General features: G+C 45.1%; 1 protein-coding gene across 1 annotated transcript; it reads right to left on the reverse strand.

Annotated features, from left to right (window-relative positions):
- Positions 1-6: 6 nt before the first annotated feature.
- CCL14 (C-C motif chemokine ligand 14) lies at positions 7-5,308 on the reverse strand. Its single transcript, XM_015438191.4, has 4 exons — positions 4,184-5,308; positions 3,359-3,410; positions 1,935-2,048; positions 7-1,483 (listed from the first exon to the last, which is right to left on the reverse strand). The coding sequence occupies exons 1-4, from the start codon at positions 4,260-4,262 to the stop codon at positions 1,396-1,398; spliced, it is 333 nt and encodes a 110-aa protein (XP_015293677.2). The 5' UTR covers positions 4,263-5,308; the 3' UTR covers positions 7-1,395.
- Positions 5,309-14,637: the final 9,329 nt, after the last annotated feature.

Raw genomic sequence — 14,637 nt, forward strand, 5'->3', positions numbered from 1 at the left:
TTCACATGAAGGAATGTGTGTCAGCTACCTTACATGCCCTATCTGATATAATCCTTAAAATAGTGAAGTAGCGATGGATGATGACTTCCCTGGGACTACTGAGGCTTAGAGGCTAAATAAATTGTCCAAGTCCACCTGGGTGGACAGGCAGGATGAAAAACCAGATCTATTTGATTTCACCATGTTACCTGCTGCCATCTGTATGTTGGGGAAGGGGCAGGCAGGGTTGAACCACCCCAGCTTCCCCCAGGTGATCAGTCTTGGGGAGAATGAGCACAAAGCAGGATTACAGAGCCCAGACTGAGGCAAGGGTAGGGCTTAGTTGCCTCTGAGAAGGATATGCCCCCTCCCAGTCCAAGGCCACATGATTGACCTCACACTTTTTCATGTCACAGCTTATGCTAATACTCCAAAAAAAAAACCAGTGTGCCTGATCCTTGGGTCCCCATTTGTTGCTGGACCATTTGACTTATTTGTCAGTGTTTTTATTTATCTCTTTGGACCTTGGACTTTGGACCGGTTTTTAGGTGTAGCCAGCCCGCTGATCCCTCCTAGGTGCCCCCGTGGCCTACCATGACCAGCAGGGGACACTCCAACTCTGTGCACGTGACAACCTGCGTCTGTGCTCTAGGGCTCCAGCTTCAGCCCCTCTGGCCTGGGCTCTGGCTGGACCTGCCCCACAGCCTCCTCTCTCTTCAGGTGCCTCTGGACCCTTTTCCACCTTGAAGGCTGTTAGTAAAACAATATAGCATAATCTGGTGTATGTAAGCGAAGGGGAGAGATTAGGTAAAATGTCTTCATGAATCACTCCTATTCCAGACAGCAGTGAAGAAAGACCTTGGAAACAGCACGGAAAAAAGGACTATGGAGTTTGACTGCTATAGAGAGCCCTTTATGAAGTGTTACCTATAACATCAAATGACGATTCTTAGCTTTTACACTTGTCATGAAGCTTAAATAAGATAATGCATACAGACTGCCTAGCAGAGTGCTTGCAGTAGAGAAAGCATTAAGAAAACGGGGTCTGATATTGTTGTTGAGGAGGAGACAGTCTTTACGCTGCTTTTCTTTCTCACTTTCTGCTTCTCACTACCCGCATTGCAGGCTTGACCTATTTTTTTGTACCAGGCTCCAGTGAAACTTCTGCAGAGTGAGGCTTGATGCCGAGGGTGCCATACCCGGGCTGGACTCCCTGGTGTCCTCAGTGCGTGACCAATGAGTAAATCCAGTAGAAAGGAATGAGGCCAGGGAAGGGCATAAGTGGTCTTTAATTCAAGGCAGGGAAGCTCCCAGAGGGTGGCTGGGGCTGAGAGTTAGGAGTGGGTGGAGGAAGGGGGCCTTGGCATCTTCCCTTTAGGTCTCTGAGCTGTGCCTTCTCCACCCTCTCTGGGTCACTCAGTTCTCCTCCATGTGCTTGATATAGTCCTGGACCCACTTGTCCCTGGGGTTGGTGCAGATGGAATGGCCCCTTTTGGTGATGCAGCTGTGGAGCAAGAGGGAGAAGGATCACAAACCAAGGGGCCCAGTGGCCGGAAGAGAGAGCCCATCCTCCCTGCCTCCTAAATTCCCCACCTGACCTAGACTGCTTCTCCTTTCTTCGGTAGAGGCCGCTTAGGGCCTGTCTCCTCTCTGAGACATGCTCTTCGGTCCCTAGGACCCCTAGACCCATCTAGTCTCTGTGTCCCCCCGAGGAAGTGCCCCCTTGCCTTCTTCTCCCTTTTCTGTCACCTCCCCCAATCCATGGGGTCAGCTTCCCCATGGCTCCTGCAGGCTCCAGCCAGAAAGCACCCGGGTTGCCTGTCAGCTGCGTCTTCCCGTGTAGTCACACCTGCGAGGTACACTGGGGGTCCCCATTCCACTACCACTCCCTGCCTCCCTCGAGGAGGCCCTGCTGGCTTCCTCTCCTCACAGTGTGATGTGTGTGTGCCACCTACACAATTCTGGGCTTGGAACACTGGCTGTTGGTCTCATAATAATCCATAATCCTCTGACGCAGGATCTTGTGGGTAGTGTAGGTGAGGCAGCACTCTGACGGTGGTAAGGTCCCCCTGAGGAGAGAGCATTGGATGCTGAGGAGGGGCCCTATGTTAAAGGCCATACCATTGGCTGGTCCTGCAAGCCGAGGGCATGGAGGAGGGAAGGAAGGAGGAAACAGCCCCGCAGAACTTGGAGGGGAGAGTAGGCTTTTCTCATCTTCTCTTCTTCTTCTCTGTAGTACTCCCGGGCTCCTTTTTTCCTCCTCCCTCATCAGCAATCACCCTCCCTCCTTTTCTTCAACCCCTCTTGGAAAGACTGGCGGATGACTTTCAACTCCGGGGTTGAAGAGCAGCACGCTCAGATCTTCTCACAGCATCTCTGGGGGCTGTCTGGCAGAGAAGGCTAGGGACTTGGCCAATGTCATGCAGTCCTCATGCCTTATTTGGGAAAGATGCTCCAAATAGGAGGAATATTTGGAAGAAATCCCAATAGGGATTTGGGGACACGCCATTTGGGAATGCAGACCCGCCCCTCCTAGTGCTCCACCCTGCCCTTGTCCCCACTGAACCAACAAGCTGCAGAGAGAGCAGGATGCCCACAGCAAGCCCCAAGGACAATGGCCACAGAGTTAGGACACCCAAATCCTAACCTAACCTTGCCTGTGCTTCCTTTGTACTGTGGCCATTTTACTTTCCCCCTGTTCCCTCCTCTGCTCCTCTGTAAATGAGGCCCTTGGACTGGATCAGTGGTTTTTACACTGAGCTCCCTGGAGCTCTGGGGCCTCAGGGACTATTGTGGAGGCCCCGCTGCATTTAAGAGTGGTGTCTTGTACCCTACTCAATCCATTTTTTTTTTGTTTGTTTGTTTTACATATTGGGCCTCTGTGGAGGATTTTGCTTGAAGAAAAGGTTTTCTGGTCTAAAAAGTTTTAAAAATCACCGGATTAGGTGATTTTTCATCTATTTTCTGATTGAGAAGTTTCATGGCTCTTATAGTAGAAGCAAGGAGGTGACAGCAGTCACCCCAAGCTTGAATTATAGAGGTAGCAGGAAGGACATTGCAGGCCAAGAGCGCTGTACAAACAGGCGCATGTTGTGGTTATGGAGTGGAGAAATCAGGTGTGTGCATGTTATGTGACCCTGCTGAATGGAAACTTGGGTGTGCATCGCAATGGCCTCAGAGGTCACTGAGGGTGGCCAGATGCCTGGGTGGAAAGGGCTGGTCCTGTTTTCCAGCTCCATTCCAGGCAGCATCCTCACTATCCAAAGAACGGCATAAGGGGACCCCTGTTTCCTGAGACCCACTCGGAGCTCCTATACTTTCCCACCTTGTTCCTCTGAGCTGAAAAATGACATCGGAGAGGGCAAGTCAAACTGTGCACATACCCACCAACTTTAGCTGTATTTTAACAACCTTCTGTTTCCCCCCAGTTTCTGAAAAGAAGAGTAGGTAAAATGGAAGAGTGATAAATAGTTTTGGTTGTCTCCAAAGGCAGCTTATTCTAAGAAATCAGCTGAGAAAAGGGGGCCTAGGAGGGACCCCATACTGTCATGTTTCCCCCCAGCCTATACCCAAGCAATGCTGCACTCACTGGGCATAAGTGACGCTGGAAGCAGCTGGGCCCAAACCTCAGGAGGCCAATAGAAAAATGCCCTTGAGAGGCTCAAGAGACTGCTCCTAATCTCCCTGAGGAAATATCCCCCACATGGGGTGAGCCACTCTTGCTTAGTGGCAAAGACAGAGAAATTGAGGAAGTAGAGAGGCAGGCTGGCCTCATTCCATGTCCTTGAGGGCAAGGGGGGACTGGTCCTGGGGGGCAGTGATAAGAGATCAAGGCCACGTGAGGCCTGGAGATTCAGGATCTGTTTATCTGGAGACTAGAGGGCATTTGGGGTAGTGGAATGAGGCCTGGAGTCTCCCAAGTCGGATCTCATTGGTCAAGGCTGGGAGATCCTAACTTAAACTCTTAAGCAGAACCTACAGTCCTAAGTCTCATCTCCATCCTGCTCACCACACCATGGGGTAAAGTACTGTGGCACTCAGTAGATAATTCATTTATATAATGGTTGCTATACACACAATTTCAAGAAGATACCAGCCCTCCTTTTCGAGTCTCTGCTCCTGGTCTCCCCCCTGAGCCCAACCTCACTCCTGCTCATTTCCCTGCAGGGACTAGGTTGGAAGGAAGACAAGGCATTGCAGTCACGAAAGGAGGATTCAGTCTTGGTCCCTAGGGCGATAGTGATGAGCAGGAAGAAGGAAATGGCAACCAAGGAGACCTTCATGCTGTGGGAAGCTGTTGCAGGAGGAGAGCTGGCTTGATGGGGGCTTCTGAGGCTCCTGCGGTGAGGAATTGTTGAGAAATGATCATTGAGGCCAAATAGTTTTTAAAGTAAGGGAGCTGAGATTTGGAAGGGAAGTAGGAAAGCAGCGATGCCTCAGAGATTTCATATCCTGTACATTTGTTGACAGTGGTGTGAAGGAAGCAGAGAGAGCCCAGGCTTAAGGGAGGAAATGGTCTTCCATCCCCAGTGGGAAGAAGTTCAGCTCTGTTGATATAAGCCTTTCCCTAGGCATGAACGTGAGCACAGGGCTGGGGGCACTGTCTCCGACTTAGCAAAAGATCTCAAGGCTGGATGTGTCCTGGATCTAATTGCATCTCAGGCCTTAGAACAGGCCACGTGGAACCTGGAGACTCAGGATCTGTTCATCTAGAGACTAGAGGGTGTTTGGGGTAGTGGAATGAGGCCTGGACTCCTCCGAGTCTGGTCTCATTGGTCAAGACTGGGAAATGCTAACTTAAACTCGTAAGCAGAACCTGCAGTTCTTAGTCTCATCTCCACCCTGGTCACCACACCATGGGGTGCAGAAGTGCTGTGGTGCTCAGTAGATAATTCATTTACATAACAGTTGCTATACACACAAGCCACTGTCCCAGATGCTTTATGAATATTGGCCTATTTAACCTTTAGAATAGCAGTTGAAGAAACAGGCTCAGAATCAAAGCCTAAGCTTTGGACAATTGGTAAATGGAACTGGGGTTCAGTCTCAGGAGGTCTGGCTTCCAGGTCTGTATTTTTATCCATTATGCCATAAAGAAACATGAGACTCCCAACGGAGCTCTGCAAAAGCTTATGGGTTCTCTACAAAGCCTTTAGTCTTAGTCCTTTCTGAGATCAGATAGTGGATCTCTTTGGGACCTTCTGGTTTCTCTGACTTTCGCTACAGAGAAGCTTGGTGGGAACGTTAGAAAATGTCTAATTCAGGGATAGCTAGTAGATTTCATTGATTAGTAGGGGAATGGCACTGGAGCTCTGTGTTGGAAATAATTCTGAGGGGAAGCTATGCTGTGACTGACGTGCAGTTTCTGTTGCAGTGCAGCTTGCATGCTATGTTTTTGCCATTTGATTCGTCTAAACTGGCCTTTTACTGAATGGAAGCTGGGAATCAAAAAGGGCCAGTAACTTGCTCACATTCACACAGTGATTTGGCTGCAGGACAAATCTCATCTCTGCAGGCTTTCAGCTTAGTGCCCTCGCCATGCTGTTCTTGGGGGCACATCCCCCATTCTGCTTGTTGATGTGGTTAGATGGCTATTTAATCTCCTCTCCTCATCTGAATCATCAGGGCGGAGAATATCTATTGTTTGCCTTTGCCCATTCACACAGAATCTAGTGTATACCAGGTGCTTATGAATACATATTTTAAAAGAAGGATGAATAAACACATTGAGCCAGGGCTACATATGTGCATCTTATAGGAAATGGCTGAAATCTCATGGTTAGTTGTGGAGACAGTCATTGATTAGAAATTTTCTATATTTCTTTTTTTTTTTGTGAGACGGAGTCTCGCTCTGTTGCCCAGGCTGGAGTGCAGTGGCCAGATCTCAGCTCACACAGGCTCCGCCTCCCAGGTTTACGCCATTCTCCTGCCTCAGCCTCCTGAGTAGCTGGGACTACAGGCACCCGCCACCTCACCCGGCTAGTTTTTTGTATTTTTTAGTAGAGACGGGGTTTCACCGGGTTAGCCAGGATGGTCTCGATCTCCTGACCTCGTGATCCACCCACCTTGGCCTCCCAAAGTGCGGGGATTACAGGCTTGAGCCACCGCACCTGGCCAGAAATTTTCTATATTTCTTATCATCAATAACAACATTATGTAAACCCTTCAAGTTAAATGATAACAGTTGTTATTAGGAACAATCTCAGGAAGCAAGTTGTTTATGGGCAGAGTGAGTCGGAAAGAAATAATGCTTGCTTCTTGTTTTGTGGAGACTAGCCAACCTGCCATGCTGTTTCTAGGAGCCTTACAGGAAGTGTCTGTACTCTTCCAGCAAGTATTGAGTTCCTACCTACATTAGTCTGTATATGCCAACTGCTATCATAAACAGTCCAGCAGACTAATTAAATAAAAGTTTATTTCTTGCTCATGTTACAGTCCAGCGTGGGTCAGTAGTGGGATGATGGCGTGTGTGTTGGGATCTTCCATGTACTCGTTCAGGAACCAGGCCTGTTTCTATCTTGGATGCCACCGTTTTCAGCACAAGGCCTCCAAGCTTGATACAAAAAGGGAGAGGCAGAGGAGGATTGGGAGATTTTTGTGGATTAGTTCTGAAAATGGTACAAATTACTTTCACCCACATTCCATGGCCAGCATCAAGTAACCTGGCTCCACCATAATGACAAAGGGATGGAAAATATACATCATCTGTATGCCCAGGAGGAAAAAGGAATAGGTTTTGTGACCATATCACTTCTTTGACACAGTATCATATGCCAAGTCCTGGGCTATGCTTGGAGGCAGGGAATGAAGATGACCATGATCCCAGAAGTCTCAGAACTCAAAGAGGGACTAAAAAAAAGTAAAGGAGAATTGCAATACAACCAGATGAATGAAATTTGGTAGCAACATAATTAGAGACCTTAAATGTCCTCCCGTTGCCCCCTGTTGAATATGAAGCCCCTATTTTAAAAATATTTAAAAATGTTTTTCAAAGCAACACATATATATATTGAGTTAAAAAACTGAATAGTACAGGAAGGATCTGTAGGACATAAACCTTCTGAGTTCATGCTTGTCTGAAGAGGTCATTATTTAGCCCTCATACTTGATTGATATTTTTATTGTGTATAGAATTCTACAATGTTATATAAAAACATGTTTCTTTTTTTTTCTTTTTTTTTTTTTTTGAGACGGAATCTCGCTCTGTCGCCCAGGCTAGAGTGCAGTGGCACGATCTCGGCTCACTGCAAGCTCCACCTCCCAGGTTCACGCCATTCTCCTGCCTCAACCTCTTGAGTAGCTGGGACTACAGGCGCCTGCCACCACGCCCGGCTAATTTTTTTGTATTTTTAGTAGAGACGGGGTTTCACCATGTTAGCCAGGATGGTCTCGATCTCCTGACCTCGTGATCTGCCCACCTCGGCCTCCCAAAGTGCTATGATTACAGGCTTGAGCCACTGTGCCTGGCCAAAAATATGTTTCTTCTGAAACTTTCATTTGTGGTGATCTGGTGTTTCCCCTTCCTAGAAAGTTCTAGGGTTTATTCTTTACTCTTGTTTTCTTACTTTTTGGCACAAATAGATGTTCCAGAATAATTTTGTACTTTCCTTGGCCCAGCTCTGGAATTAGCCATTTCTTCCATGAGTCTCAGTTTCTTTCACTAAAAAATGATTTTGAGAAACCAAAATCTGAGTGCTTGTTGTGTTCATTGCTATGAGAATGGCATCACTTTTAGGTCTGGGCTTTCAGTAGCTAGAACTTGGAAATATATGTAAGCATATATGTATAAATATGTACTTAAATTTATGTCTATTTCAAGTATATCTATTTCATATATTATTAGCAATTTCTTTTTTTTTTTTTTTTGAGATGGAGTCTCACTCTGTTTCCCAGGAGTGAAGTGGTGCAATCTCGGCTCACTGCAATCTCTGCCTCGGGGGTTCAAGTGATCCTCCTGCCTCACCCTCCCGAGTAGCCGGGACTACAGGTGCAGGTCACCACGCCCAAGTAATATTTGTAGTTTTAGAGATGGGGTTTCACTATGTTGGCCAGGCTGGTCTTGAACTCCTGACCTTAGGTGATCCACCAGCCTTGGCCTCCCGAAGTGCTGGGATTACAGGCGTGAGCCACTGCGTCCAGCCTATTATTAGCAATTTCTATATCCTCTTTCTAGCTACATGAATAAACAAAAGTTTATACCACTATGTCCAATTCCAAGTCAACGCCACAGAGTTATTTCAGTCTTTCCCGTTTCTGTGTTTCCCTCCCTTCTCTAACAATAGGGACTCCTGCTCCCATTAACTTCAATGTATGTACTTATTTGCTGAGTTCCCTGTATGTAACAAATCTCCTGGCCACGCTGGCTGTATTCTGGCCTCTGGTCCCACTGGTCTCAACCATGTGCATCATCTTCTCTGCCCTGGCCCTGGTTGAGCCCTCAGTTGAGGGGATGAGTTATATTACTTTTAAATCTTGTCTCTGGTTCTAAAAAGAATAAAAATATGGATGTTTCTATTTCCTATTTTATGTCTTGATGATTTCTGTGAAGCTCTATTTAGATTTTTTTTTTTTTTCTTTGAGATGGAGTTTTGCTTTGTTGCCCAGACTGGAGTGCAGTGGTATGATCTCGGCTCACCACAACCTCTGCCTTCCATGTTCAAGTGATTCTTCTGCCTCAGCCTCCCGAGTAGTTGGGATTATAGGCACCTGCCACCACACCTGGCTGGTTTTTGTATTTTAGTAGAGACGGGGTTTCACCTTATTGGCCAGGCTGGTCTTGAACTCCTGGCTTCCCAAAGTGCTAGGATTATAGGCATAAGCCACCATGCCCAGCCCTCTATTTAGATTTTTAAAATGACTTCTATGCACTTTTTTTTCCAACTATTTTGTACAATTTCCAATATTTTTCCTTTTTTTTCTTTTTTCTTTTTTTTTGTGACAGGGTCTCACTCTGTCACTCCAGGCTGGAGTACAGTGGTGTGATCTCGGCTCACTGCAGCCTCAACCTCCTGGGCTCAAGTGATCCTTCCACCTCAGCCTACCAAGTAACTGGGACTACAAGTGCACACCACCACACTTGGCTTATTTTTTCATTTTTACTAGAGAGGAGGTTTTTGCCATGTTGGCCAGGCTAGTCTCAAACTCCTGGCCTCAGGGGACCTGCTCACTTAGGCCTCCAAAAGTGCTGGGATTATAGGCATGAGCCACTGAGCCCAGCTCAAGATTTTTACCTTTAAAAATTCCAAATTGATTATCAGACTAGCCATGTTTAAAACTTTTTCCAATTTTATATTTATTTTATAATTAAACAGCTTTGATGAGCTTCGTCATAAAAAAAATCAAATATTAACACAAGTGAAGAACTGGCCCATTTTGTTACACATCCTTGAAAAGACAATGAAGATGCAGTTTTCAACTCTTTTATTTTTTGATTACTAAAGAAATATGTGCCTTTTAGAATACTGCAAACACTGGTGAAGTTACAAAAGTTCTCTTCAAATTTCCACTGCATTCTGTAGCATCAGCATTACCAGGAAACTTGTTAAACATGCTGATTCTTTGGTCTTACCCCTGTCCTACTGAACCAGATTTCTGCGGGTGGGAGCCCACAGTCTGTGTTTTCACAAGCCTTCCTGGTGACTTTTATGCATGCTAAAGTTTCAGAAGCCCTATCTATCACACAGCTTTCTTTTTTTTTTTTTTTTGGTTGTCCTTTTATTTATTTATTTATTTATTATTTTTTTAATTATACTTTAAGTTCTAGGGTACATGTGCATAACGTGCAGGTTTGTTACATATGTATACTTGTGCCATGTTGGTGTGCTGCACCCATCAACTCATCAGCACCCATCAACTCGTCATTTACATCAGGTATAACTCCCAATGCAATCCCTCCCCCCTCCCCCCTCCCCGTGATAGGCCCCAGTGTGTGATGTTCCCCTTCCGGAGTCCAAGTGATCTCATTGTTCAGTTCCCACCTATGAGTGAGAACATGCGGATATCACACAGCTTTCTAAATGCTGTGTTTCAATATTATGTTGGTCTCTTCAGTCCCTGGGCAGTCCAACTAGGGCCTGGGGAGACTTGAGTCCCAGGCTGGTTGCCTCTAGTATAAATATCCTCCTCTTTTTGCTCCAATGTTGCATAAAAGTTTGGAGACTTAGCAATGAATTAGGTATGACTTTTGCCCCCAAGCATCATTCTTATTCTTATTTTCAGTCTTCTCTATAAACTGACTTTTTTTTTTTGAGACAGAGTTTTACTCTGTCACCCAGGTTGGAGTGCAGTGGCATGATCTTGGCTCACTGCAAACTCCGCCTTCCGGGTTCAAGCAAGTCTCCTGCCTCAGCCTCCCGAGTAGCGGGATTACAGTTGCGCACCACCACGCCTGGTTACTTTTTGTATTTTTAGTAGAGAAGGGGTTTCACCATGTTGGCCAGGCTGATCTTGACCTCCTGACCTCAGGTGTTCTGCCCACCACGGCCTCCCAAAGTGCTAGGATTACAGGCGTGAGCTACAGTGCCCGGCCCTGGACTGACATTTTCTTGAAGGGCAATAGTCTACTTTGTTTGGTTTTCATGGTTTTCCTCGTGCCTAGCACAATGCATAACCTCAAGTAGCCACTTAATAATAATCTTTTTGAATGGCAATAAATACGCTTCAAGATTCCAGAGAAATGGAGGTGAGTCCTTCTGGCTGGGATGAAGGGGGAAAGTTTTATGGTAGCATCTAATCTAAGCCATTAAGGTTGGGTTGAGTTTTGCTGGGCAGAGTTGAGAGGAGGGCATGCCTGGCAGAGGGAACCACACAAAGCAAGGAAGCAAAAAAGAACACGCTGTTTCTGAGGAATTGTGAGAGCAGAGTATGTATTATGCAATTAACCTGCACATAACATGTTTTTGTCCCCTCCAAGACCTCAAAGACCTTCTGTGAGTGGCTAGATGCTTGGTTAGAATGGAAAATCCTGGGCTGGGTCTGGTGGGTGGCTCACGCCTATAATCCCAGAACTTTGGGAGGCTGAGGCAGGCAGATCATTTGAGGTCAGGAGTTTGAGAACAGCCCAGCCAGCATGGAAAAACCCTGTCTCTACTAAAAATAAAAAAATCTGCTTGCTGTGGGGGTGGGTCCCTGTAATCCCAGCTACTCAGGAGGTTGAGGCAGGCGAATCACTTGAACCCAGGAGGTGGAGGTTGCAGTGAGCCGAGATTGCGCCCCTGCGCTCCAGCCTACGTGACAGAGGAGAAAAAAAAAAAAAAAAAAAGGAAGTCTTGGTTTTTATCCCTCATTTCTGTTGAGTTGCCATTGTCATGACCCAACACCTTCATAAGTGACCCTTTGGCATCCACACTGCCCAGACGCTCTCCCTCCTCATTTCATCCTTTTAAGCTAAAAACTTGACCTGTCAGAGAGAAACCAGTGAAACCACATGAATCCTACTTAGGTCTAGGACCATTTAAATTTTCTTCTAAGACTCTGAGACAAAATCTCCATGGAGAATCCAGAAGCTTCTTGATTGCCATCCCCTAGTCATATATTTAGGTACCAGTGAGCTGCTTTCAACTCAAAGCTTCTGAATTCAACAGCATTCAGTGGAGCAGTGAGAGCAACATAAAAGATCATAACTGGATCAACATGTATGCCAGAGGCCAGGTGTGGTGGCTCACATCTGTAATACCAATACTTTGGGAAGCCGAGGCAGGAGGATTACTTGAGCCCAGGAGTTCAAGACCAGCCTGAGCAACAAGTGAGACTGTGTCTCTACAAAAAATAAACAAAACTAGCTGGGTGTGGGGTGGCACACGCCTGTAGTCCCAGCTACTCAGGGACTGAGTTGAGAGAATCACTTGAACCCAGGAGGTTGAGTAAAGGCGAGTGAGCCAAGACTGTGCCACTGCACTCCAGACTGGGTGACAGAGTGAGACCCTGTCTCAATAAACAAAACGAACAAGCAAAGTAAGCCAGAACTCTGAGCATCTGTGTTTGTCTTTTTCATCTCTGTAAATCCTGTTGAAATGACAGAAGAAATATAAAAATAAATAGAATTCATAGTAGCAGTAAGGAGTCAGAAAAGATGACATTGGTCTACCATAAAGTGAGACATTTCTGCTCTATATAAAGACCATGGGGTCGGCGTGGTGGCTCACACCTGTAATCCCAGCACTTTGGGAGGCCGAGGCATGTAGGTCACTTGAGGTCGGGAGTTTGAGACCAGTCTGGCCAACATGGTGAAACCCCTCTATAAAAACTACAAAAATTAACTGGGCGTGGTGGCAGGCACCTGTAATCCCAGCTACTCAGGAGGCTGAGGCGGGAGAATTGCTTGAACTCGAGAGGTGGAGGTTACAGTGAACTGAGATCACACCACTACACTTCAGCCTGGGCAACAGAGCAAGACTCCATCTCAAAAAAAAAAAAAAAAAGAGAGAGAGAGAAAAAAAAAAAAAGAACATGGGTCAGCTTGATGGCAGATCACAAGAAGGCTGAAAAAAACACGTATCCTCATATAGGTGAAGGAGAAGATCATAGACAAAAGAGGATTTTCCCAGCAGAATCCTGGATAATGTGACGATCAGAGTCAGTGGGTACTGGGAGAAGACATTCAGGTTGAGTGAATACGCCATGACCTTGCTAGTTCCCATTCAGGATAGTCAGGTAGGGCATTTGCCCCAGGATAAAGCTACAAGCACAGTTCTCAAAATAAAAAGAGATATTTGCTGTGGGAACCTCTTGGAGAGGACAGTGGGCCAGAGAGAGAATTGGACAGTGCCCTGGATAACTGCTGGTCAAGGACAAGAAAACCTACCCCCATCCCTATCCCCTTACTCTGTCTGCCAGACATTAAGCTGACAACATCACCAATGATATGAAAATCCTAAAGCCTCTGCCGAAAGGCTCCTGGAACTGATAAACAACTTCAGTAAAGCTTCAGCATACAAAATCAATGTGCAAAAACCAGTAGCATTTTTATATACCAATAACATTCAAGCTGAGTGCCAAATCAAGAATGCAATCTCATTTACAATAGCCATACACACACACACACACACACACACACACACACACACACACACACACACTCAGGAATACATGTAACCAAGGAGGTGAAAGATCTCTACAATGAAAATTATAAAACACTGCTGAAAGAAATCATATATGACATGAACAAATGGAAAAATATTCCATGCTCACGGACTGGAAGAATCAATATCATTATAATGGCCATATTGTCCAGGCAATCTCCAGATTCAATGCTGTTTCTCTCAAACTACCAATGTCATTTTTCGTAGAACTAGAAAAACTATTCTAAAATTCATATGGAACCAATAAAAAGAGCCCAAATAGCCAAATCAATCCTAAACAAAAAGAGCAAACCTAGAGGCATCATATTACCAGATTTCAAAGTACACTATGAGGCTACAGTAAACAAAACAGCATGGTATTGGTACAAAAACAGATTCATAGACCAGTAGAACAGAATAGAAAATCCAGAAATAAAGCTGCACACCTACAGTCATCTGATCTTTGACAGAGTCAACAAAAATAAGCAAAGGGGTAAGGATTTCTCTGTTCAATAAATGGTCCTGGGATAGCTGGCTAGCCATGTGCATAAGAATGAAACTGGACCCCTATTTTTCACCTTATACACAAAATAACTCAAGATGGATTCAAAATTCAAATATAAGACCTCAAACGATAAGAATCTTAGAAGAAAACCTAGGAAACACCATTCTGGACATTGGCCTTGGCAAATAAATTATGACTAAATCCCCAAAAGCAATTGCAGTAAAAACAAAAATTGACAAGTGCTCAGTTAAACTCAAGAGCTTCTGTACAGCAAAAGAAACTCATCAACAGAGTAAACGGAAAACCTACAGAATGGGAAAAAATATTTGCAAACTATGCATCCAACAAAGGTCTAATATCCAGAATCTATAAGTGCCTTAAACAATTGAACAGCCAAAAACAAATAACTCCATTAAAAAATGGGCAAAAGACATGAACATACATTCCTCAAAAGAAGACATATAAGCAGGCAACAAACACATGAAAAAATGCTCAACATCACTAATCATCAGAGAAATGCAAATCAAACCCAAAATGAGTTACCGTCTCACACCAGTCAGAATAGCTATTAGTAAAAAGTCAAAAAAAATAACATGCCGATGAGGCTGCAGAGAAAAACGGAACAGATATACACTGTTGGTGGGAATGTAAATTCGTTCAGCCACTGTGAAAAGCAGTTTGGTGATTTCTTAAATAACTTAAAACCAAACTACCATTCAACCCAGCAATCCCATTACTGGGTATATACTAATATAAATCATTGTACAAAAAAAGACACATGCCTTCGTATGTTCATCAGAGCACTATTCACAGTAGCAAAGACATGGAATCAACCTAGGTACCCGTCAATGTGGATTGCATACAAAAATGTGGTACAGATACACCATGAGGCACTTCCTAGGTAGCCATAAAAAGAATGAAATCATGTCCTTTGGAGCAACATGGATAAAGTTGGAGGCCATTATCTTAACTGAATTAATGCAGGAACAGAAAACCAAATGCTGCATGTTTTCACTTATAAGTGGGAGCTAAACATTGGTTACACTTGGACATAAAGATGGCAACAATAGACACTGGGGACTACTAGAGGAGGGA

The sequence above is a fragment of the Macaca fascicularis genome, chromosome 16 (genome assembly GCF_037993035.2).
Source record: "Macaca fascicularis isolate 582-1 chromosome 16, T2T-MFA8v1.1".
NCBI classification, from domain to species: Eukaryota; Metazoa; Chordata; class Mammalia; order Primates; family Cercopithecidae; genus Macaca; species Macaca fascicularis.